Genomic DNA, 22,484 nt, shown 5'->3' with positions numbered 1-22,484 from the left:
ATTGATGTGAATGTACCATTCTGCAATTATTCAGGTGAAGATGTTCCAGTAACAGTAAATTGTTTGCTACAGCATGGCCTGAAATTTATTGCAAAAGCTTGTATTCCTTAGGGAGCTTGTTATTCTGACATTGATTGATTAAACATTATTGTTTTTGCATTTTAATGAGAATGTGCCAATTATTAAACAATTGATGTTATCATTATGTAATATGCCTTACATCCTTTCTTTAGTTTTTCTTTTATATTTGATTAAAGTGTGTAACATATTTGGTTCATTATTCTGCAGGATTTACTTGTTCTTTTCTAAATTTGGTTGCTAAACCATACAATTCCTTATATTATTTCATTCTTTTATTTTCCAGATGTATTTTTAAAAAACTGTGGTTCAGCAACTAAATTTAGAAAACAAGAGAACTGGTAAGAATTCCTGCAGAATAGTGAAACAAATAGATTACACACTTTAGTCTTTTTTTAAGGAAAAATTTATTTTATGTTTTGAAAGGCATTTATTCAGTTTTTATTTTTAACAACTTTTTTAAAGTGGGTTAAAAAATTTACTTTTGAATGTCTAATAGACAAATTTTAACTTTGATCAAAAGATTAATATATTTTTTTAACGTTTATTTGATTTAATGGACCTTTCCCCTGTTAGTCTATTAAATCAAAGGCCTACTGAACTTCAGAGAAATTAAGACAAATTAGTCATATATTATTGTAATACAGGCATACATTGCTAATATGACTGGATAGGTTTCAGAACATCGTCATAAAATGAAAAAAATTTTTTTTTCGTATGCTAGTGCATGTAAGATGCTAAAAAGTTAATTACAGTAGTATTGTTTATTAAATACACAATAGCAGTAGCACACAATAGCAAGCTTAAAAAATGATATAAAAGTAAAAATAAATACAAAATCATCAAACTCCCTTAATAGCAAGGCAAATGCCAAAAATAACAAATGTGAATATAATTGAATGGTATCTTATTAGCAAAACACTGTAAAGTGAAATATACTTATATATTTTCTTAATTTGTTTATTTACCACAAAAGAAATTTATAATTTCTTTCTTGATAAATGAATAAAAAAATTTCGTATATTCTTCTTTATTTTAACTTATGTTTATAGAATAATAACTTTATAACTATAATCATGTCAGAATAAATAGAGACACTAATTCTGAAATTGCCTTTAATACGTAAGTCTTCAAAATTAAAAAGAAGTTGCATTTTAAATTTAGACACAGGATTTTGATTTCTGTTGTAGATAACATTTAAAGCATGGAAATTACAAAATAAAATAAGGATAGAATAAAGTATTTATAAAATTTAATTTTGTTTTCAAAAACTCAAAGTTTTTGAAAACAAAAAAACACAATGAAATATTTTAAAATTGCATTAAAGAAAAAATGGTATATATTAAAACCTAATTAACTACTTAATAAGTTTTCAGTATAGAATAATGACATAAATAAAAATAAATAAAATCATCAATCAATACTTAATATGTATCGGGATAAAATTTTACAAAGTAATGTATTTTATGTAATTTCAAGAGCTTTTTTTTTGTTTTTATAATTATATTATTCAGGTATGTATATCCTTCTAATTAATGAAAATAATTAAAAAATAACAAAAGTAAGGAATAATTGAAAAGATTAAAAATTGTTTAGGTAAGAACTGATTTAGATGATGTAATATTAATAAGAATGAGGAATCCTTGGAACAAAAGTAAATGGAATGGCCCCTGGAGTGACAGATCCTGGGAATGGGATAGAGTTTCTGAACGGGATCAAGAATTACTTGCTCTTCAATTACAAGATGAAGGAGAATTTTGGTATTTTAACATACATATATATTTAATTAATCTTGATTATCTAAAGAAAACAATAATATTTTATGTGTAAAATAATAACTTAATTTATAGAAGTTTGAAATCAGAATCAGAAGCAAGTTCATTACTAGAGGAGTAAAAGTTGGAGTTGGTAAAAATGAACTGACTCCGACTGTGGTTTTTTACATACTCTATATTGATTTAGATTAAGCTCCTAATAACTTCCTAAATTGCATTATAGGAGTTCCTGTAATGCATGATCTTACTTTTATGATGAATTAAAAACAACCACAAAAACCTATAAACCAGCAGTTTTTAAACAAGTGCAAATGTTTTCACCCATGTTGAACAGGCAGCATCATCAGGCAAACAAATGCTGAGATTAACAGGGGATTGCTGAACATGTGTGCAGGGGGAGGTGACATATGACGTAAGATGAGAGAACAGGGAGGGGGAGGAAAATGATTTACATTTCGTAGAAAGACTTCTACACTGTGGGGAAAGAGTCAACATCATGAAAATTTATGCCTGTGTTATTGCAGGCGACCTTATATATTTCCACCTGCTCTACATGCTTGAGAAAGGGTTGCCTGGATGAGTTATGTAAGAGGCATGCTTTGCGGAATTCCACTTTGATGTCTGGATTGGTGGCATTGCCAATGCTTCCAACCCAGTCTATTGACTACAGGTTTGGTATTATGGATGGGCAATTATTAACCATCTATAATACTGTTATTTAGATTTATTAAGAACCTCACATTTTTGGATGTTCCTGAAAATGTGATGCTTTTAATTATTGTTAAATAAATGGGTATAATATTTATCGTACAGGTATCCCTCATACAACATGGCAGTTTACAACACTGTTTCATTCTAGCACGGTCTGAAAATTGGGGATATCCTCATACAATGTGGCTTCTGGTTTTGTTCTAACACGGTTTTGGAAATTCTTCATACAAAATTTCACTTCACAATTTTTAAGTGTAAACTTCGTTATTTGACATTTTTTTAATTCAAGTAAGCACATGCTGCTTCAAATTTGGCCATGGATTTTAGAATATTGAAATTTTCAAATTATTTTGTGCTTTTTATCAGGTTTACTTTAATGAAAACTGATAGTACAAACTTTTTTTCCTTGTCCTAGCTTTCCTATCAACCAGGTGTTGTTATCATTGCTTTTAGACTTTAGCCTTTAATACTGTCATTGTGATTTGTTTTTATACATTAATCTTCCTATTTACTAAAGTTTATTTAAATGTTTTTAGATAAATGCTTATTAAACTTTTTTTTTATCTTGGTACTCAAACAATTTGGTATTTGAACACAAATTTTAGAAAAAGGTGCTCAGTACTAGACTGAACAAATGCAACCCACTAGAACAAATTGTACTGACTAAGGCTATACCGAAATGTAGCCAGTCTGGTTGTGGGGTAACTCGACTGAGGACTTTACAAATAAAAGACACGTGTTGTTGGCAGGAATAATTTAATAATAGAACAAATAAAAAATTAACAAACAGCTAATGGATTTAACTAATATTCTTAAAAAACTATACAATGCTTATCCACTAAGTATAAGGTAATGCTTGGAATAACAATATTAATAAAATTCACTTATTCTAAAATATATACAAATATTTACAGGGTCGCATGCTTGGTCGTCGCATTCTCTTAATACAATTACGTTACAAATTTGATATCCTTTGTTCATGAGAATGTGGTCGAACTTACTTAACACGATATACAGTGCCAAGTGAAAGAATTAATCATCCAGATGGTTACTCCTAGTTCTTACGTATAAGTTTAATTAAATTTCTTGCCAATTCTCACAAAATCCAGGTTGATGGGGTTTGATTGCCTTCAAACACCCAGCGGTTCGTTCTTCTTTCATTCCGGTTAACCCTTACCCAGAATCCTCTCTTCTAGTTTCATTCAGATCAGAGCTCGCAGGTTCAGTCCCATCCCCAGAGTCCACAAAGACAAAAAAAAAGCCTTTTCTCACCTGTGACACATGTTTTTATATCTCTCGCCATCTGGGAGCTGTTAATGGGCACGTGACCCTCACTAAACCAATCCACATTCACAACTGTCGTGACCTCAAAAGGTAACACGGAACTTAAAGCAATACAAACGCATCACAATCAACAGAAAACCCGATACAATATTAATAAAAAAGAAAAAAACGGAATGAGTCTACATAAATTACAGCTATTAATTTCTTTACAATTACTATAGTGGCGGAGCACTACAAAATTTTCAATTAATAACATGTTATTATTTCATCATCCATTAAAATTTTTTTATGATAAAAATGAAAAATATGAAAATGTTGCTGATCTTTCTGATCAAGATCAACAAAAAAGCTGAGATGATGACAATACTTTGTAAAAAGAAAATGTCCTCATTTAACTAAAATTAATATTAATGCTTAATACAATACTTTTAATTGTGAATGTTAGTTAATTAATGATTGCTTTAATAAACATATTTCTCTTAGTGATGAAAAAGAATAGTATACTTTTGTTAACCTTTGGAACCTAACCCTATGTTTTGTATAGCATGGATTTGCAGAACATGGCACATTATTGGGACATAACTACTGTGTTATAGCAGGATACCTGTATTATTCTGTTTGTGCTTATTACTTTATTTTTCCTTTATTGTATTTAACTGTTTATACTTGAACTATGGCTTTTACATTATTGGAAACATGAGAGCAATTTGCAATAAGGTCTTTTAAATTGATCGCACTGAATTTATTTCTTATTAATTTTTATTATACTTTTACACAATTAGAATTATAATCTTATTATTTATTATATTTAAAGTTATTATTTTTACAATTATTATTTAATTTATTTTGCTTTAATAATTTTAATTAAATTTAATCATAAATTAAAATTTATTAATTATAAATATTGATTATGATGATTATACATTTTTTTTAGGATGTGCTTTGAAGATTTTATTCAAAACTACACACATCTAGATTTATTACATATTGGTCCTGATGATTGGATGCAGGAAGGTACTTTACATAATCGCAAACCTTGGAGAGCAGTTTTAGCTAGACGACGTTGGCGTCGTGGTTATAATGCTGGTGGTAGTCCTGAATTTAAAGGTATTAAATTTATATTTTAATATTAATAAGTACATTTGCATTAATATTTCCATGTGATTATTTGTCACAAAATATCAGTATAAACTTAGATTTTAAATCTGTATTATGAAAAAGTTTAATGAAATATATTTTTTAATAATTAACTATTTAAATATTTTGATTTTTTTAATTATCAAATAAACACCATTGCAATATATTATAATTTATTATAACAGTTTTTTAGGTAACATAACATAGTTTTATGTACGAGATGAATTATAATGTATGAAATTATTTTTAAAAAATTAATCCAAATAATGGAAATAATAATTTGTCAGGTATATTTATGAATTTAACACATATAAGTAAATTTTGGAGAAGTGTATATGTTCATAACAAATCTTTAAAATTTTTAAATATTTATATTCTTTTATTGAATTATTAATTTCAAAATTAAATTATTCTCAAATTATGGTTGTTTGTAAAAATATAAAACATTATCTTCTTTTGCAAATGGTAATTCTCTCATATCTCAAAAATGTCTAACAGTGCTTTAACATAAATAAAATTTAAAATTTTTGAAGTTAGATTATAAAAATCTTAATTAATATATTAGATATAATGGAAATTTCCTGCTAATCTGATAATAATAATTAAGAATCCAAATTGTAAAATGGTATACAAAACAGTTGCCAATATGGGAGTTTCCCTTCTATATGTTGTGATTGGGTTTGTTGAATGTTAGAAAATGTCAAGATATCTGACATCAGTTAATTTTTTTTCTTTCTTTCAACTACATACCATAGAGATCATCTCTTTGAAGTTAAATTTTAGTTAAAAAAAAATATTAGCTATTCACTGGCTACTTTCAAATTAGTGACATTTACATTGTGGCATTTTGCAATGGCAACTTGGAAAAAGCTTATATTCTTTGTTAACATGTAGTATTGATGCTATTATTAATGTCAAGTGTAAATCAATTTATGTTTTTTAGTTTTTGTGCCAAGAGGGACTCAGCAGTGGCAGATGCCTAAAAAATAAATGTTAGTTCAGAAGTGTTAAAATGTGTCTTGCTGTACCTCAATTGTTTAGAGCGTTTTCAAGCCATTAATAGAGTGACCTGTTAATATAAATAAGTGTTGCCAGTGAAGAATGATAACTTATTTGATCCAAGTGTTAAGTAATAGAGGCAAAAATTAGATTACAAATATTTCCTTTTAATAACACAAAGAGTTTGAGTTATTGAGATTCGAGTTTCAGGACTTTACTGTAAAATAATAATGTAATTTAAAATAATGTAAGCAAATTAATAGTTTACATTGTATAATGCAATGCATAAAACATATATTTCAAATGATTAATTTTCATATATTTATTCCAATACTGTTATAATGTTATAAAATAAATTTTTCAGATACAACATCTACAAATCCTCAGTTTCGTGTACATATTCCAGATAATGGAATTAAAAAATGTCACATGGTTGTATCTGTTATACAAAACTATCATCCTAATTATAACAATGAAAATAAAAAAAAAATTTTTGTTCCTATCGGATTTGCCATTTATGAGGTAAGTAATGTGTAAAATTTCTAAGCAATACATTTATTTTTATAAATTTTTAATTAAATTTTTGCACTGATATATTGGAATACTTATAATTAACATATTAATTTAAATAAAAGTATTTGAGATACCTACTACAGAATGCCTCTTTTTAAGACAAAATTAATCCTAAAAGTTTGTTAAATATAATAAATAATTTAAATTATAACTTAAAGTTTGAAATAGAAGAGCAACAAAATAATAAACTTATTTTTAGATGTGTCGATATTAAGAAAACCTAATTCAGTAATAGTACAAAAATGTGTAATGTCAGTAAAGTGATGGATTATTATTCTTATTCCCCGATTTATATAAAAAGAAATATTTTAGCTAATTGTATCAAAAAGATTGAGAATATAACTGCATTAGAACAAGATAAAATGAATGAAATTGTTATTTAAATGTTTTTATTAAATAATTACCCAAAGAAACTTCTTGAAAACTGGCTGGAACTCATATTTGAAAAAATTAACAGTATTAATACTAAAGATATTAATGAAAGGGATAATAATCAAAGTTTAGTAAAATATTTTAAATTGACATATGTTAAAAATATGTTTGAAAAAATAAAAAATGAATTTAAAAAGTTTAATATTGTATTAGTCCCAGATCAATGTAGTGCCAGATTTAACAATCAGAGGCCCCTGGGCACAAATACGGTGGAGGCCCCCTTTAAGAGTAGGCAAATTTGATGATTTAGAAAATTTACACAAAATACTGTACTTTCAACTAGATTTCAACTAGGAAGTTGTAAATTTCATTTAAAAATAAGGTTATTGTAAACATACATATATTTTATTGTGTAAAACTAATTATTTTAATTTAACTGAAAAATACCTATGTGAAATTTTTTCCCGAAATTTTCCGATATGTTTCATAGGTTTTTTCCCCGGGTTTGGTTTTCTCTGCCTGTGGCCCTCGTGATTAGGCCACACTAGGCTGTTGTGGTAATAGAAAAAAAAATTATGTTTAAACATAGTTTTGTGGGGGCCCTGGGCACCGGCCCCAAATGCCCTTATGTAAATCCGGCCCTATCTGGCTTATGTAAATCCGGATCAATGTAATAAAGAAGAAAAACATATTGTGTTGAATAATGTAGAAAAAGTGTAAATGATTTAGAAAAAAGTAATGTCATTTACAGATTTAATTGTAGCTGTGCTGAAAAAATAATATATATAAGAGAAACAAAAAGAAATTTAAAAGTATGAATTAAAGAACATATAAAAGCAATAAAATACATTATGCATAATTCTGCTGTTGCTAAGCATTGTAATTTTAAAGGATGTGAAATAATGAAAAACAGTAAAGGCAATAAAATATAAAATTAATGCTAAAAAAAGGAAATGCTATGAACATATAGAAATTTTAAAAGTAAAAGCAGAAAAAAGAATTAATGACAATTTAGGAGTGAAATTAGATACAGGATAGTATGACTTTATTGATAATTATAAAAATAAATTAATAATTAATGATGCAATAGTTGGTGACACATGATGTGTGTAAATATACAAATTAGTTGTTGTGCTCTAGCAGTAGTAGTGTGCAGATTAATGCAGTGTTTCAGTATTGTCATAAGATGTTCCAATCAATTCAACCAATGTGAGTATATGTCCATCACTTTACATTTATAATATCAGGTCAGTCCATAAGTCCGTGCGCATTTTTATGACCTTGAGAAAAATTTTGTTTTGCTGTTAAAAATGTCAGTCTAATGTGATAATTTTTACACCGAAGTGTTAAATTGGATCTCATTCATATAATACTGTTCAGAATTGTGAACATTTCAGTTGTTTATTTTCGTTAAAATGAAAGTAACGGACGAATACAAAAGACATGTTTTATACTTTTTACTTTTAAGTGGTGAGAATGCTACAAATGCAGCCAAAAAAATAAATACTGTACATAATCAAATCGTAATTAGTGCAAGGACTGCGCAGAAGTAGTTTGAAAGATTTAGAAACAATGATTTTAGTGTGGAGGATAAGGCTCGTACTGGAAGATCCATTGACTTTGATGATGATGCTCTCTCTGCACCAGTTGAAGCAGAACCATCTTTAACAGTTGACGAAATTGCGGAACGTTTAAATTCATCCCACGGAACTGTTCATAGACACCTACGACAAATCGGAAAAGTTTCAAAGCTAGGAAAATGGACACCGCACGAACTGTCAATAGCTAACCGACAACAACGTGTAAACATTTGCACGTCTCTTTTATCCCGTATTGCTTTAGAACCTTTTCTTGGTAGGCTGGTTACCGGAGACGAAAAATGGATCCTCTATAATAATGTGACGAGAAAAAAACAATGGATGGATGGCGACAAGCAGCCAAAACAGACTGCAAAAGGTCGCATCCAAAAAAAATTCTTTTGTCTGTTTGGTGGGATATGTCGGGTGTAATTCACTTTGAGCTGTTAGAACCTAATCAAGCAATTACAGCTCAAATGTATTGTGAGCAATTAGAGCGTTTAAATGAAAAATTGAAAAAAAATCGACCGTCGTTACGAAAAATACGCACGAACTTATGGACTGACCTGATACTTTAATTATAGAAATAGTAATTTTGGTAAATTGTATTAGTGTTCCAAGGCTAAGAAGTGATGATTGTGAAGTCATCATGTTTACAATAACCTTTTAAATGTGTTTATAATTTATTTTTATAATTTTATATGTATGAACATCAACTGAAGAGGGACTGTTTATTATGTCTGAAATGCATTTTGAGTGTTCTGTTTACATACATGTTAAAGGAGCCACAGTTTATTGTAAATTTTTATTATTATGGTGTTAAAAATCATTAAAGAATTTACTAATTAATCTCATTTGCTGGTGTGATTAGTTCATTGTTGATTTAGACTAATTGTTAAATAGTATTAAGGGCTAAAAGCAATATTTATTTCATACTCTTATTGCCTTTTTTTTATAAATTAGCACAATAACAAATCAGTCCAATTCTTTGAATCATTTTCTTCCTGTATATCCTATTAAATGAATTTAGTTTTGAAGTTTTAGTTGCTGGTAGTAATAAACATGTTAAATTTAATTGATATGATATATGATGCATTTAAAAACTCACTTTTTAACTGCATCATATGTCAAATGCTTAGTGAGTTTAAAATTTTTAAACTTACTATAATAATTTATTTCTTAAGGATTCTTTACACTTAATTATATTTCAGATATAATAAAAACAATATGTTATATATTTTTTAATATTATTTTGAAATAGGTTCCAACAAATATGTCCAGGCTGACAACACAATTTATTTATTCTCATCATCCATTAGATATTACAATACATTCACCTGCTAGAGAAACAGTTACATTTTTTACCTTACCTCCTGGTGATTTTATTATTATGCCATGTACAAACTCACCAAATTGTGAAACAAAATTTTTATTGCGAATTTTGATGGATGAACATTGTACAATATGGTAATATAAAATATTTAATTTTTAACTTTATAGAATTATAAAATGTTATAAATTTAAAAAGTATATACAGTGACTTCTTAATTTATGTAAGAGTTGTGTTTCAGAACATTATAAGCAATTTAAATTCATGTCTGATGTAAATATTCACTAAAAAATGAATAGACCTTTTGAAAGTAACTTTCATATTTTGTTGGGAATTAAATAAAACTAAGTAGAAAAGTGAAAAAGTTATGCACTTTCAATACAGCAATATTCAACAAAACAAGAAAATGACAAGTTATGAGACTGATATATTTACCTAGTGCTTTCTGTAGGAAGCACCAGGTAAATATGGTTGCCACATGTTATTTTAAATTATGCAAATTTAAAACATGCTTAACTTAAGAAATCATTGTATATAAGTTTATTTAATCTACCACCAACCAAAGCTGAAATTATCGGGCTGGAAACTGCTGTATTAATTATAAATTACAAGATAACTTGCTATTAGAGTGTGGCGTTAGGCACCATCTCTTGCTAAATTTATAATTAAAATGCTGGAAGGGGAGATCGGACCGAAGGTCCGGGTAGCGTAACTGGTAACGTGTCTGCATGGTAAGCAGGAGTTGCGGGTTCGAGTCCCGCTTCAGACCGATTCTTTTATTCCAGTTCAGTCTAAATTATTTAAATTATTTTAATTAAATTATAATTATTAAATTTAGCAAGAGATAGCACCTAACGCCACACTCTAATAGCAAATTATCTTGTAATTTATAATTAATATAGCCGTTTCCAGCCCGATAATTTCGGCTTTGGTTGGTGGTAGCTTTATATGTTACGGGTTGGCTGTTGTTATTTATTTGTTTATTTAATCATTAAATAAACAGGTAAAATATGTGTTAAATTTTCCAAAAATATTAAATTAAAATATTTCTTTTATTTTTATTTTCTTAACATAGAACAGATAATAGGCCAACATAATGAATTTATTTTTGTTACAGCTATTTTTTAATTTAAGAGATATATTATGTCTATATCATTTAAACTAAAGTTAGTATTATATTATATATTGTATTATGGGTACTATTCTGTTAACTGGGCACCAGTCATTTTTACTACTGCTTTTAGCGAAATTGTTATTTTATTTTGTAATTCAAACATGTTTAAAATTACAATGAAATAATGAACAATTAACAAAGGAATAAACTTACAATTAATTTTATGTTTTGAGTATGACATTTCAGGGTCTACAAAGTTTATACCTGTGGTTTACTCGGAAATGTTCATATCTGTCTTCTAACTCAACAGTTTTGTATGATTTCTAACAGTCTGAAAATATTATACTACCTTCTTTCACGTTATTGCGTATTGCATCAATTGATGTTTTAGCCCAACAGGGTCGCATGTTGACTGAAAAACACTCTTTTGACCCATGGCAAATTTCATCGAATATCTACTGTTGTGGAAGAACATGTCCAACATTTTGTTTTCTATGTGTAAATCAACTTCTGTACACCTCAACGAATCTTGTTTGCACAACCTAATTTTACAATGATTAGAGATATTAAAGAATTGGTACAAATGTAATGCATATAATTATTCCAATCAACAAATGTGCTGGGATTATTTTCTTAATCACCATGTAACATTCCAATTTCTAGGAAAAAAAAACAAAACACAATTTCTTTGCTAGTTGACAAATGCCATATTCTAAAATCCATTTCAAATTGAAGAATAACGAACTGACCAAAAGAAACAATTATGGCAAACATTGAAAAAAACATTACAGAATGTATGATGTATACATCACTTTTATCAATAAATGTAATTTACATAACCACATGATGTTGAATGATGCAATTACAAGACGCAGAACTATGCAAAATAGGTTGAAAATAAATTTTAAGAAATTTTTAAATTTTAACTTTTAATATTATTCTAATTTTGAATTTACAACCAAATAACATAAAATAACAAGTTATATGTAAAATATACAACTAGAAGTTGAAATTTAACCTTTTTAATTATACCAACACGAAATTATGCTAATCGTTTTCAATATCAAACACGTATCAACAATCATTGTTTAAATTCATAATTGACTTTTATAACTTTTATACAAACTTAAAGGAAAAGGTAAGTTTTATTGAAATAATCTTTATACAATTATAACTAAAAGAAAGCAAATATTAGGATGTGAACACAAATCAGATTTGATCGATTGACTGGTGCCTAGTTAACGGAATATTACCGTATTATGTATATGAGGGCTAAGATCCAAATTCTGGCCAATGCTTGAAATGCTATTTCTAGTTTTGACTAGCTGACCTAACCAAAATTCAAAAAACACCTACTTTCAGGCTTGTACATTAAATTTCAGTCTGGCCAGCCAATTCTAGTATCAACCAGAAAATTTTGGCCAGAGTAAGAAGCTTGTTTTTTCCTTAAAGGGAACTTTTAAATTTCTTGAAATGTAAACTCAACACTTATAAATGGAAATCAATTAAAAAATTTTTTTTCATTGCTAACTTAGATGTGTATCAAATTTATCAACACATTGTTGTACGTTTAGAGTTGATAAAATATGTTCTGTACATCAATAAAATTTCAGCAGAGTATATTGATTAAATTCTGACCCTTATTCTTGAGAATGAACACATATTAATATGATACTTTGGGCAATACAAAAAGCTAATAAATATGAGATATTTTCTAGTTTTTATATTCATTTACAATTTTATATTTGGTATTATATGTTTTAATTACAAGTCACTAATATTAATTAAAATATAACAAAATTGCTTTTAAATTTAATATGATAATGTGACTCAAAACTGGTGCAAATGGACAATAATAAAAGCCAAGCCTAAATTAATAATAGTTTTCACTTCATTCATAAGTTAAAAGTATTTCTCTTTTATAAAAAAATAGTAAAAAGTGAATTCACAATTATCTTGCAACAATATACTCAATATATCATTATATTGGTTTTTCATGACATTCTTCAGTTCTGTTTTACTGCTAGCCTTCTCATCAGTGGCGCACAGGAATAATTGTACCACCTGCTTCTAATATCCATTTTTTTTTTTAACAATTGAAATTTCTTTACATGTAAAAGTAACCCAAAACCATTCACTGCATTAATATATATTTAAATTGTAGAATACACAGTTTTCTAATATTTGGTAATGTAGTAAAATTAGTAAAATATGATGTTTTTTCCTTTCATATTCATGTGAAACTAATGACTCAAACCTGTGTGTGTGATTTCTTCAGTGATTTCATGTAATTATTATTTTATATATAGTAGGGCGTTGATTATCCGAAAGCTGATCAACTGAAACGTCGGTTAACCAAAAGCTTTCCAGTCGGACTGTGTTGTGCTGAATCAAACATTTTTGATATTAGATTAACTTCTAAAGTATAATTTTTTCTGTTTTTATATTTTTCAATATATTTATTTTGTTTGTACAAAATAAAGAAATAATTTTTAACGATACAATATCCACAAATTATTATTATAAAAAATTTGGTTAGGCTTAATATCGACAAAAATTCAATGCAAAGCGACACGCAATGGAGAAAAATTTCAACGTGAGATATATTAATATACTATGATTGGGATATACTAATATACTATATTAATAATGTATTTTTTTGTACATAATCGGTTATCCGAAAAATCAATTTTCCGAACAATCCCATTCCCCAATTGATTCGGATAATCGACACTCTGTTGTAATGGATTAAATTGCTATAAACCACTCATATACAATATCAGACATAACATGTAATCTGTTTATTTTTGCATTTCAGTTTTATTTAAATAACATACAATCCTTCTTACTTTGTTTAGTTGTACCCTTGCTAAATTTTCTGGCTGCAGTACTGTACTAACTTCTCCTTCCAAAGTTGACATTTTTTAAGGAAGAAAAGATGTTTGAAACAATAATTTATTAGAACATGAAAAGCTCTCAATAACACTTACACTATAACAAGACAAAAATTGAATGGCAGCAAACTGGCCATACATTTAAACATATCCATTTGATGTAACATGTCAAATTTTGGCCACATCAGCCAAATCCTGAATTTGCCAGAGAGAGCACGAAGTAATAAATTTATAGCATATATGTCAGATATTGGGCATTATAAAGTGACTGGTCAAGTCAAGAATTTGCCAATTTCAGACATTATTTTTGATATACAGTCGAGTCCACATAAGTCGACACCCGGATAACTCAACACCATCAGTTAAGTAGTCAGTTTTCTGTGGTCCCAGACAACTTACATAGACATTAATGTTAAAAAACTCCGGTTTACTCAACACCATTTAACTCGTCACCACTGGATAAGTTGACATACTTTTGCTGTCCCACACTCCAATAAGTTGTCACCCCCTCCTGAAAAAATGAAATCACTCAGCACATGTGGTGCAAACTCTATTTTTTTTTTTCAGGAGGGGGAGTCGATTTATTTATTAATATATAATTAATATATTTAATAATATAATAATATATTAATATTATTAATATATATATACATATTAATAAAAATGCCTTAACATTTTATGTATAAAATAATAACAGATAAACAAAAAGAAAATATACAATCTACATCAATGTCACACCAGAATCCAATTTTGCCTTTTCTCACACCAGAGGCATTAAGAATCTTTAGACGTTACTTGCCAACAATTGACAATTGCAAAGATGATGTTTTAAAGGCGCTCATGATCATTGAAAAAGAAAGTCGAGACAGTTAAGTGCTCAAAACAAACAACACTAAACAAATTTTTCAGTTTTTCATCTACAGAGTAATTGTAAATGGAGGACACAATGTATTGTAAGCCCATACTAGTGTATAATACACTACTGTATTTTATTAATTGTAGTTTTGTAGTTTTTTTTCCAACTTTGCTTTAGTTGTCACATCGGATAACTCAACACATTTCCACTTCCCCTTGGGGTGTCGACTTATGCGGAGTCGACTGTATATTTCAAATACATTTCTATATACCAGGGGTGGCCAACTTTTGTGCACATAAGATCTACTTTTTATCGTAAAAATGTGTTGCGATCGACTTGTTGTCATAGGCATAGTCTAAGTGGGGAGGGGGAAGTGTGAAATACATACTATGTATATACACAGTTTCAGTACGAAGTGCACTCACTGCTTATGAGTCGAGTCATTACTGCATGCATACAGTTGCGTTCGATTACAAATATAATACATTAAGTCAAAACATCGCTAGCGATCGACCAAAATTGGCTTGGCGATCGACTTGTTGGCCACCCCTGCTATATACCATATTTACTTGAATATAAGATACCGACAAATTTAAGACACACCTTAATTTCCAAATGCTCACACATGAATTTTTTTTTTTTTTTTTGAAAAATAGACAACTTGAGACAAATTTATTGTACAGTAAAGTAAGTTATATATCACTTCTTCCATGATATCAAAAAGTTGGAAACCTTTTCACTTTCCGTGTTAGACTCTTGTGAATCAACACTAGATTTGATCTTTCCACATGCAATCATTATCAATGTCATTTGAAGCATTGGAAATGCAACATTCCTTAAGAGTGCTAAACAACATTTTCTGCAATTGTTTTATTATTATGTTGGGTTAAGTGAGAGATACTCGGTTAACACCGGTGGCTGTGTACTATGCCGGACCAGAGTCAAGGCATAGTAACCAAAACAGAAATTAAAGAAGTGTATCAGTGTGTGTCTGTATTCAGGAATTTTCTCACAATATGACATGTATTCAATATAGTGGCCTTCTGTAGTGTGATGTATGTGTTTCTATTCAATTGTAATGTGCCCAGGCTTTTGTGTAGTGTGTGTGGTATGACACCTGTAGAGGAGAGAACAACAGGTACAATAAGCACCCTATCCATCCTCCACAGATGCCTTATTTCCTGGGCGAGTTCTGTGTACTTGCTAATTTTTTCAGTGGATGCGTTTTGTATATTGTGAGTGTTTGGAATGGATATGTCTATAATGTATGTGATTTTATTGTGTTTGTCAATGACTGTGATGTCTGGTCTGTTGTGGTAAATTGTTTTATCTGTGATTATGGCTCTGTCGTAGTACATTTTGTGCGTGTTGTTTTCCAATACTGTCTGTGGAATGTATTTGTAATATGGTTCATGGATGTCTACTAATTTGTGTTTCCTTGCAAGCTCTTGGTGTATTATATTTGCTACTTGATTATGTCTGTGTAAATAATCTGTTTGTGCCAAGAGCTTGCAACCAGAGGTGATGTGTTGTATAGTTTCTGGCATGATGTGACATTTTCTGCATGTGTCATTTGTGAGTGTTGCATCTTTGAGTATGTGTTTTCTGTAGTTTTTAGTATTTATGACTTGATCCTGTATGGCAATCATGAATCCTTCCATCTCCCCAAAGAGGCATCCCCGAGCTAACCAGCTGTTTGACGCCATTTTGTCAACAAAATCATGGGCCAGATCATAAGGATGCCTGCCATGGAGTGCCTTTCGAGCCCACGATTGCTTAATGGTGTCTATGCTTTTTATATGTTGTGTTGTGTCCATATGATGTGAGTGTAAGTTTAATGGTGTGTTATTCGAGTCTGCTAGAGTTACTGCTTTATGTAATTGTGATGTTTCTTGTTTTTTGTAGAAAAACTCTCGCAGTGACTGTATTTGTTTGTAGTGAAGGTTAACTATGTCAATCAGGCCACGTCCGCCATCTTTACGTGGAAGGGTTAATCTTTCTGTGGCGGATTTAGGATGATGTTGTTTATGCTTAGTAAGTGTTGTTCTTGTTTTCCTTTGGAGTTGCTCAAGATCTGTGTGAGTCCAATGTATAACTCCAAAAGAATATGTGAGTACTGGGATGACATATGTGTTTATTGCTTTAACTGTGTGTTTTGCATTTAACTGTGTTCTGAAAATAGCATTTAACCTACTTTGGTATTCTTTAATTAATCTTTGCTTTATTTGTGCATGTTCTGTTAGTTTGGCCTGTTGGAATCCTAAATACTTGTAGAACTCGCCCTCTTCCATGAATTCAATAACGTCTCCATTTCCAAGTGCAAAATCTTCTTTCTTCAGGATTCCTTTTTCTATGTGAAGTGTTTTGCATTTATCTAGGCCAAATTCCATTTGTATGTCCTTTGTGTATGAATGTGTGATTTGTAGGAGTTGATGAAGTTGTTTTTGTGTGGATGCATAAAATTTTTTGTCATCCATGTACATGAGATGTGACAGTGTATACTGTGTTGTTTTTTCATCCTGATATTGTAGCCATATTGTGTGTTGTTTAACATGTTGGATAATGGATTCAAGGCTAGGCAGAACCAGAGAGGACTCAAGGAATCTCCTTGAAAAATTCCTCGCCTAATAAAGATTTGGTTTGTTTGTATGGAAGTGTTATGAACCCTGAGATGTAGTGTTGTTTTCCAGTGCTGCATAGCGTTTTGAAAGAATGTAATGAGTGATGGATGTATTTTGTACATGTGTAGAATATGTAGCAGCCAACTGTGTGGAACACTGTCGAATGCTTTTCTGTAGTCTATATATGCCATGTGTATGTTTCTGTGTTGTTTGTGTGCTTGCCGTAGAATGACTGAATCTATGAGTAACTGTTCTTTGCATCCCTTGTGATTTCTACGGCAACCTTTTTGTTGTTCTGTTAGAATGTCGTGTTCTTCAACATGTTTGTATATTTTGTTTGCAATACAGGATGTCAATAATTTGTAGAGTGTTGGAAGACATGTAATTGGTCTGTATGTGTATTGTTGTTTTTAGGTTTCATGTAGGTGATGCCCTGAGTAAGAAAATTTGGCATGTCTTGTGGATTGATGATGATATGTGTTAGGTGTTTAGCTAGTTCCTGGTGCAGGGATGTAAACTTTTTGTACCAGAAATTGTGAATGTTGTCTACACCAGGTGTCTTCCAGTTGTGTGTTCTGTTAACAGTGTATTGGAAATCATGTATGCTTATTTCAACACAGGGCATAGTTGGTATGTTGTGTAAGTTTTTGTTCTCCTCCTCGATCCAGCCTGCTTCAGCAATGTGCATGACAGCACTGGACCAAAGAGAAGACCAATATGTTGTGAGTTCTTCTTCTGTTGGTGTGCCACTGTGCTGTGTATCAGTGTTTGCTTTGTTATTAATTTGTCTGTAAAAGAGTTTTTCATTGTTTGTAAATAATTTATTTTGTTGTTTTCGTAGTGTACATGTTTTGTATCGTTTGAGTCTACGTGCTTTGGCAGCAAGTTTTTGTTTTAGTGTATCAACGTATTCTGTAATGTGTGTGTTGTGACGTTCATGTTTTGTGTGTGTTTTTATTTTCTTGAAAATGTTTTTGAGCTGTTTCCTTAATTTAGGTGTTATGTTGTTTTTAGTGTATTGTGTCAGCCTGCCTAATTGCTGTCTAATGTCATTTATTTGTGTTTCTATTCTTCTCTGCCAGGCAGGTTTGTGATAGAATTGTGTTTTCTGTGTATTTGTCTGTGATTGTACTTTCAGTCCATGTTGTGTCACTACTGTGACTGCCCCAGCATAAACTAATGTATGAATGTCTGAGAGTGTAGAAATTGAATGAATGTAGTGTGGTAGTAAGTGAGTGTTTACATAATTTAGTGTTTTTCCTACTTCCTTCGACGTGTTGATTTTTGGTATTCGTGGTCTTTGTGTGGGATCTGTGCCTGTATATTTAGTGAGTGTTTCCTGAAATATAAGTGAGAGCGTATTAACTAAATCCATGTCTATGTTATCAGTGATGGATGAGGAAGTGTCTGTAGTATCATTAGTGGTAATTGTTGTATGTGTGTTATTATCAATGCTTGTTGCTGGATTATCCTGACAGGTTACATGATCTTCATTAATGTTAGATGTTTCTGTCTGTTGATGTATTTGATCAGCAACCTGTTGTTTGATAAGTTCAAGTGTTGTTTGTGGAATAAGGTTGTTGTGTATAATTGTTCTTTTTTGATCAACAACCCTTTGTTCGGTGACAGTGAGATGAGGATACTGTTGTGTGAATCTATGGTGTAGTTGTTGTCTGTATGCTGTCATGTTTGTTTCGAGTTTTGTGATCGTGTAGTAAGTACGGATGATAAACTCATTCATTTCTACCGTCCATTTCATCCGTTGGCGTGGTTTTCCAGCCTTTGTGGTCTGTGGATGCATTGCCACAGAAACACCAAGGCTGGGTTGGTTCCTCACATCTGTTGAGGGCATTGCAGTAGCCATGCTTGGGCCGGTGCTGCTTTCGCCACCGGTAACCAAGGGAGATTGTGGCCTATTTTTCGAACGTGAGCCTCTGCCTAACTCACGAACGCGGACCTTGTTAACCCGGGCGACGTCCGAGCCGGTATCACATTTAGATCTGGTTACTACCATGATACATATCTCCGCAGAATGTGGGTGTGTGGTCACTCTTAGCTTCATTTCTCCCCATAGACCTTACTGGCATGGGTGTCCCTACCAGGAGCTTGTGCTCCAGCCTGCATTGCCCTATGGATCAGTAAAATTACTGGGCTCTCCCACCACGACCAGGTGGTGACCATGGGAGAGTTATTATTATTATTATTATTATTATTATTTTATTTATTTTTTTAATCCAAATATTTACATTACTACTGTAATAGCTTAACAAGACTGAGCTAAGTTGACCTCTTAAATATTTACTATTATAAATATTGGTGTGTTAAAGTGACACAGTAGCATTAGTGACAAATAAGATAAATGGTACCAGGGGTTGCTAATTATGATGTATTACATCAAATGTGATGCCTCCCTGTTTTCAGACACTAAAAGGTATTTTTCTATGCTTCTGTCAACAGATTGAAGTAAGTAAACATTGTCTAAGCACTACTGTATAAATGTGAACAAAGCCTTACCACCTTAAGATTATGTACTATCCATCCACTTTACAGTAAAAAAAAAATAGTTGGAAGGGAAGAGTTTTTCAATGTAAATTTACTTTGAATAATATTTGTTGTATACAAAATTAAACAGAATAATTTACAAGAATTGCTCAAAGTAGCCTCTACAGAAACAGATGCATAATTGATTTTCTGGCTGGTCATATCTTGAAAATGAACTAAATTTGAGAATCTTTATAGAGGTTTTTAAGTTTATTTTTGAGAATCTAGCCCTAAAATATTGGCAGAGAGTTTTGTTACACCCTATATACTATAATGTATTGAATATCCTGAAAATTATTGTTTAATTATTGATTTGATATTTTATATAATGAAATTAGAAAGTGCTATTCTTAAATACAGGGAAGTTGTAATAATATATGTTAAAATAATTTTAACAACAATTTAATGCAAGATTCTGAATTCTGAAAAATACAATTTACAAGTAAATATTTTAGGAGGGATCGTTACTTAAACTGTTCTAAAGATTCATATCGTCAATAATCTCAGTTTACCTAAAATATAATGGTTAAACTGTTTTCAGAAAATTATTTAAAAAATATATAAATATACATTATGAGTTAATATTTATTTGTTTATTTTTATAGGGAGGTAAATGATGACAACATAATATATCGGGATTTAAGTTTCTTCAGAGCTGAAGATTTTCAGTTAAATCAAGTAAAATAATATTAAATATTAATTTAAAATCCTGTAAAATTTTATTTTTAAATAATTTTTTAAAATTTTATTTAGAAAAGAAGAAATGTTGTTATAAAAATAATAGAAAAAGTAAATAATTTTTCATTAATTAATTTATATTAAATTAAAACATTAAAAAATATAATTTAGTTATTTTTGTTTAGTTTCCAGATGATGTAGATTCAGTTTTACTATTAAAGATTCTGAGAACATATTGGAAATGTAAGAAACCTTTTTTTTCTTAAATAAAAAAATTTGGTAATCTCTTAGCACATTACTCATCATGCTGACATGCAATACAATTCAAAGCACTGTGTTCTTTGACGGCATGTATTGCCACATTGTTTCTTGTGGGAGTTTGTAACGTCAATGTTTAAACTGTTGCAAAATGTCAATTGTGCAGTACTAAAAAAATATGATGATAACTCAAAAATGGCACACAGTGATAACTGTGACTACATTCTTTGTACCACCAAATTTTAACTTAAAACTCGTGTTTTAAATTAAAGTGCATAGGTACAACTAAAAAGGCTTTCTAAATGACAGGAAATGCCACAAAATAAAACTACCAAAAGAAACCATCAACTTGATAAACATCATTAAAAAAATAATAATTCTTATTAATTCTCTACATCTTATTAAAAAGAAAAGCTTAAACAAGTCTTCATCTACCATTTGAAATGGTAATGTTTTCCTTGATTTCTATACATAGCAAATTATTCCAATTATGAAGGAATCCCAATATACTTTCCTTGAATTTGTTTTAATTTTTACATACGTTAAACTGAACCAAATTGTTCAAATGCAATCAAAATAGAACCTGAAAAGCATACTTAGAAACAAAACACAAAGTTCTTCTTATGCAGTTATGCTTCAAAACTGGAATACCTCAAATAAATGAAAACAAACAGCTCAAATCAGCACAAATTAACTCAAAACTAACAACATTAGTACTTTTACTAATGTTTTCATCTGTTTGTAACAGATATCTTCAGGTAATGTTTATTTTACCTGAAGATATCTAAGATTTACCAAGGCAAATGAAACCAATTTCCAGCACAAACATTTGACTATGTTAAATAGATATCTTCAGTAATCAAACTTCTTAGTAATGTTCAAGACTTAGCTAAGCACCACCTTAACATCCTAGAGCTTTCTGATCTGCTGTGTGTAAGATATATGATTTTAAGTGTCAGGTTGTGAATACAATAAAATCTGTACAAACAAAAATTTTATTCAAAATGACCACAGATTCTTAACAAAGTAACCAATGCACAACCCATGATGCCTGCTGAGGAGTGCACTCTCAATAAACTCTCAGATGCAATACAATGAGATAAAAAAACTCTTAAATACACATACAAAAATTTATAAATAAAACCAACAACTTAATTTATCGCAAGGACAAAAAATGGATTAAATACTTAAAACTAATTATTAATACTAATCTTAATTCTAAAAACAAGATGATTTTGGCTGATAGAGGGCAATTTTAGAGATAGAAAGATAAGTTATAGAAAACAAAAGGAGTATCCAAGTCCTTGTCTCAATTCCTTCTCAAACAAAAATGGAAACATACGTTCATAAATTCTTTTTTCTATCTAAAAAACAGAATGGAGACATCATCTACTCTCGATAGATTCACCAAATATCAATTATCCAGCATGCCAAGTCTCCACATGGCGAGAACGAGTAAATTGCTGTTCCACACAGTTCGTTCAGTTGCAGTCCGTCTCCTTAATCCATCACTCACACTTGTTACATATAACCATATAACACACATACATATATATATGTGTATGTAAATGTATATCAAAACTCCACAATATACAAAGGCTTCGATCTTCTCAGCTTCTAGGACCTCAAAGATCTTTGGCCAAAAAATTACAATTTTTCTTCTACTTGGGGACCAGCATTGTTCTC

General features: G+C 30.0%; 1 protein-coding gene across 3 annotated transcripts in view; it reads left to right on the top strand.

The window, feature by feature from the left end:
- The window catches only part of LOC136974821 (calpain-9-like), a 74,250-nt gene that overhangs the window by 31,720 nt on the left and 20,046 nt on the right, over positions 1–22,484 (top strand). For all 3 annotated transcript variants that reach the window (XM_067269771.1, XM_067269772.1, XM_067269773.1), the window contains exons 7-13: positions 1,675–1,838; positions 4,783–4,955; positions 6,349–6,506; positions 9,768–9,973; positions 20,468–20,540; positions 20,616–20,651; positions 20,726–20,783. In XM_067269771.1, coding sequence (XP_067125872.1) covers positions 1,675–1,838; positions 4,783–4,955; positions 6,349–6,506; positions 9,768–9,973; positions 20,468–20,540; positions 20,616–20,651; positions 20,726–20,783 — 868 coding nt within the window. The remainder of the gene's footprint in view (positions 1–1,674; positions 1,839–4,782; positions 4,956–6,348; positions 6,507–9,767; positions 9,974–20,467; positions 20,541–20,615; positions 20,652–20,725; positions 20,784–22,484) is intronic.

This window comes from Centruroides vittatus, unplaced genomic scaffold (genome assembly GCF_030686945.1).
Source record: "Centruroides vittatus isolate TY-2023 unplaced genomic scaffold, ASM3068694v2 contig_357, whole genome shotgun sequence".
NCBI classification, from domain to species: Eukaryota; Metazoa; Arthropoda; class Arachnida; order Scorpiones; family Buthidae; genus Centruroides; species Centruroides vittatus.
This window is presented reverse-complemented; position numbering and strand designations above follow the sequence as displayed.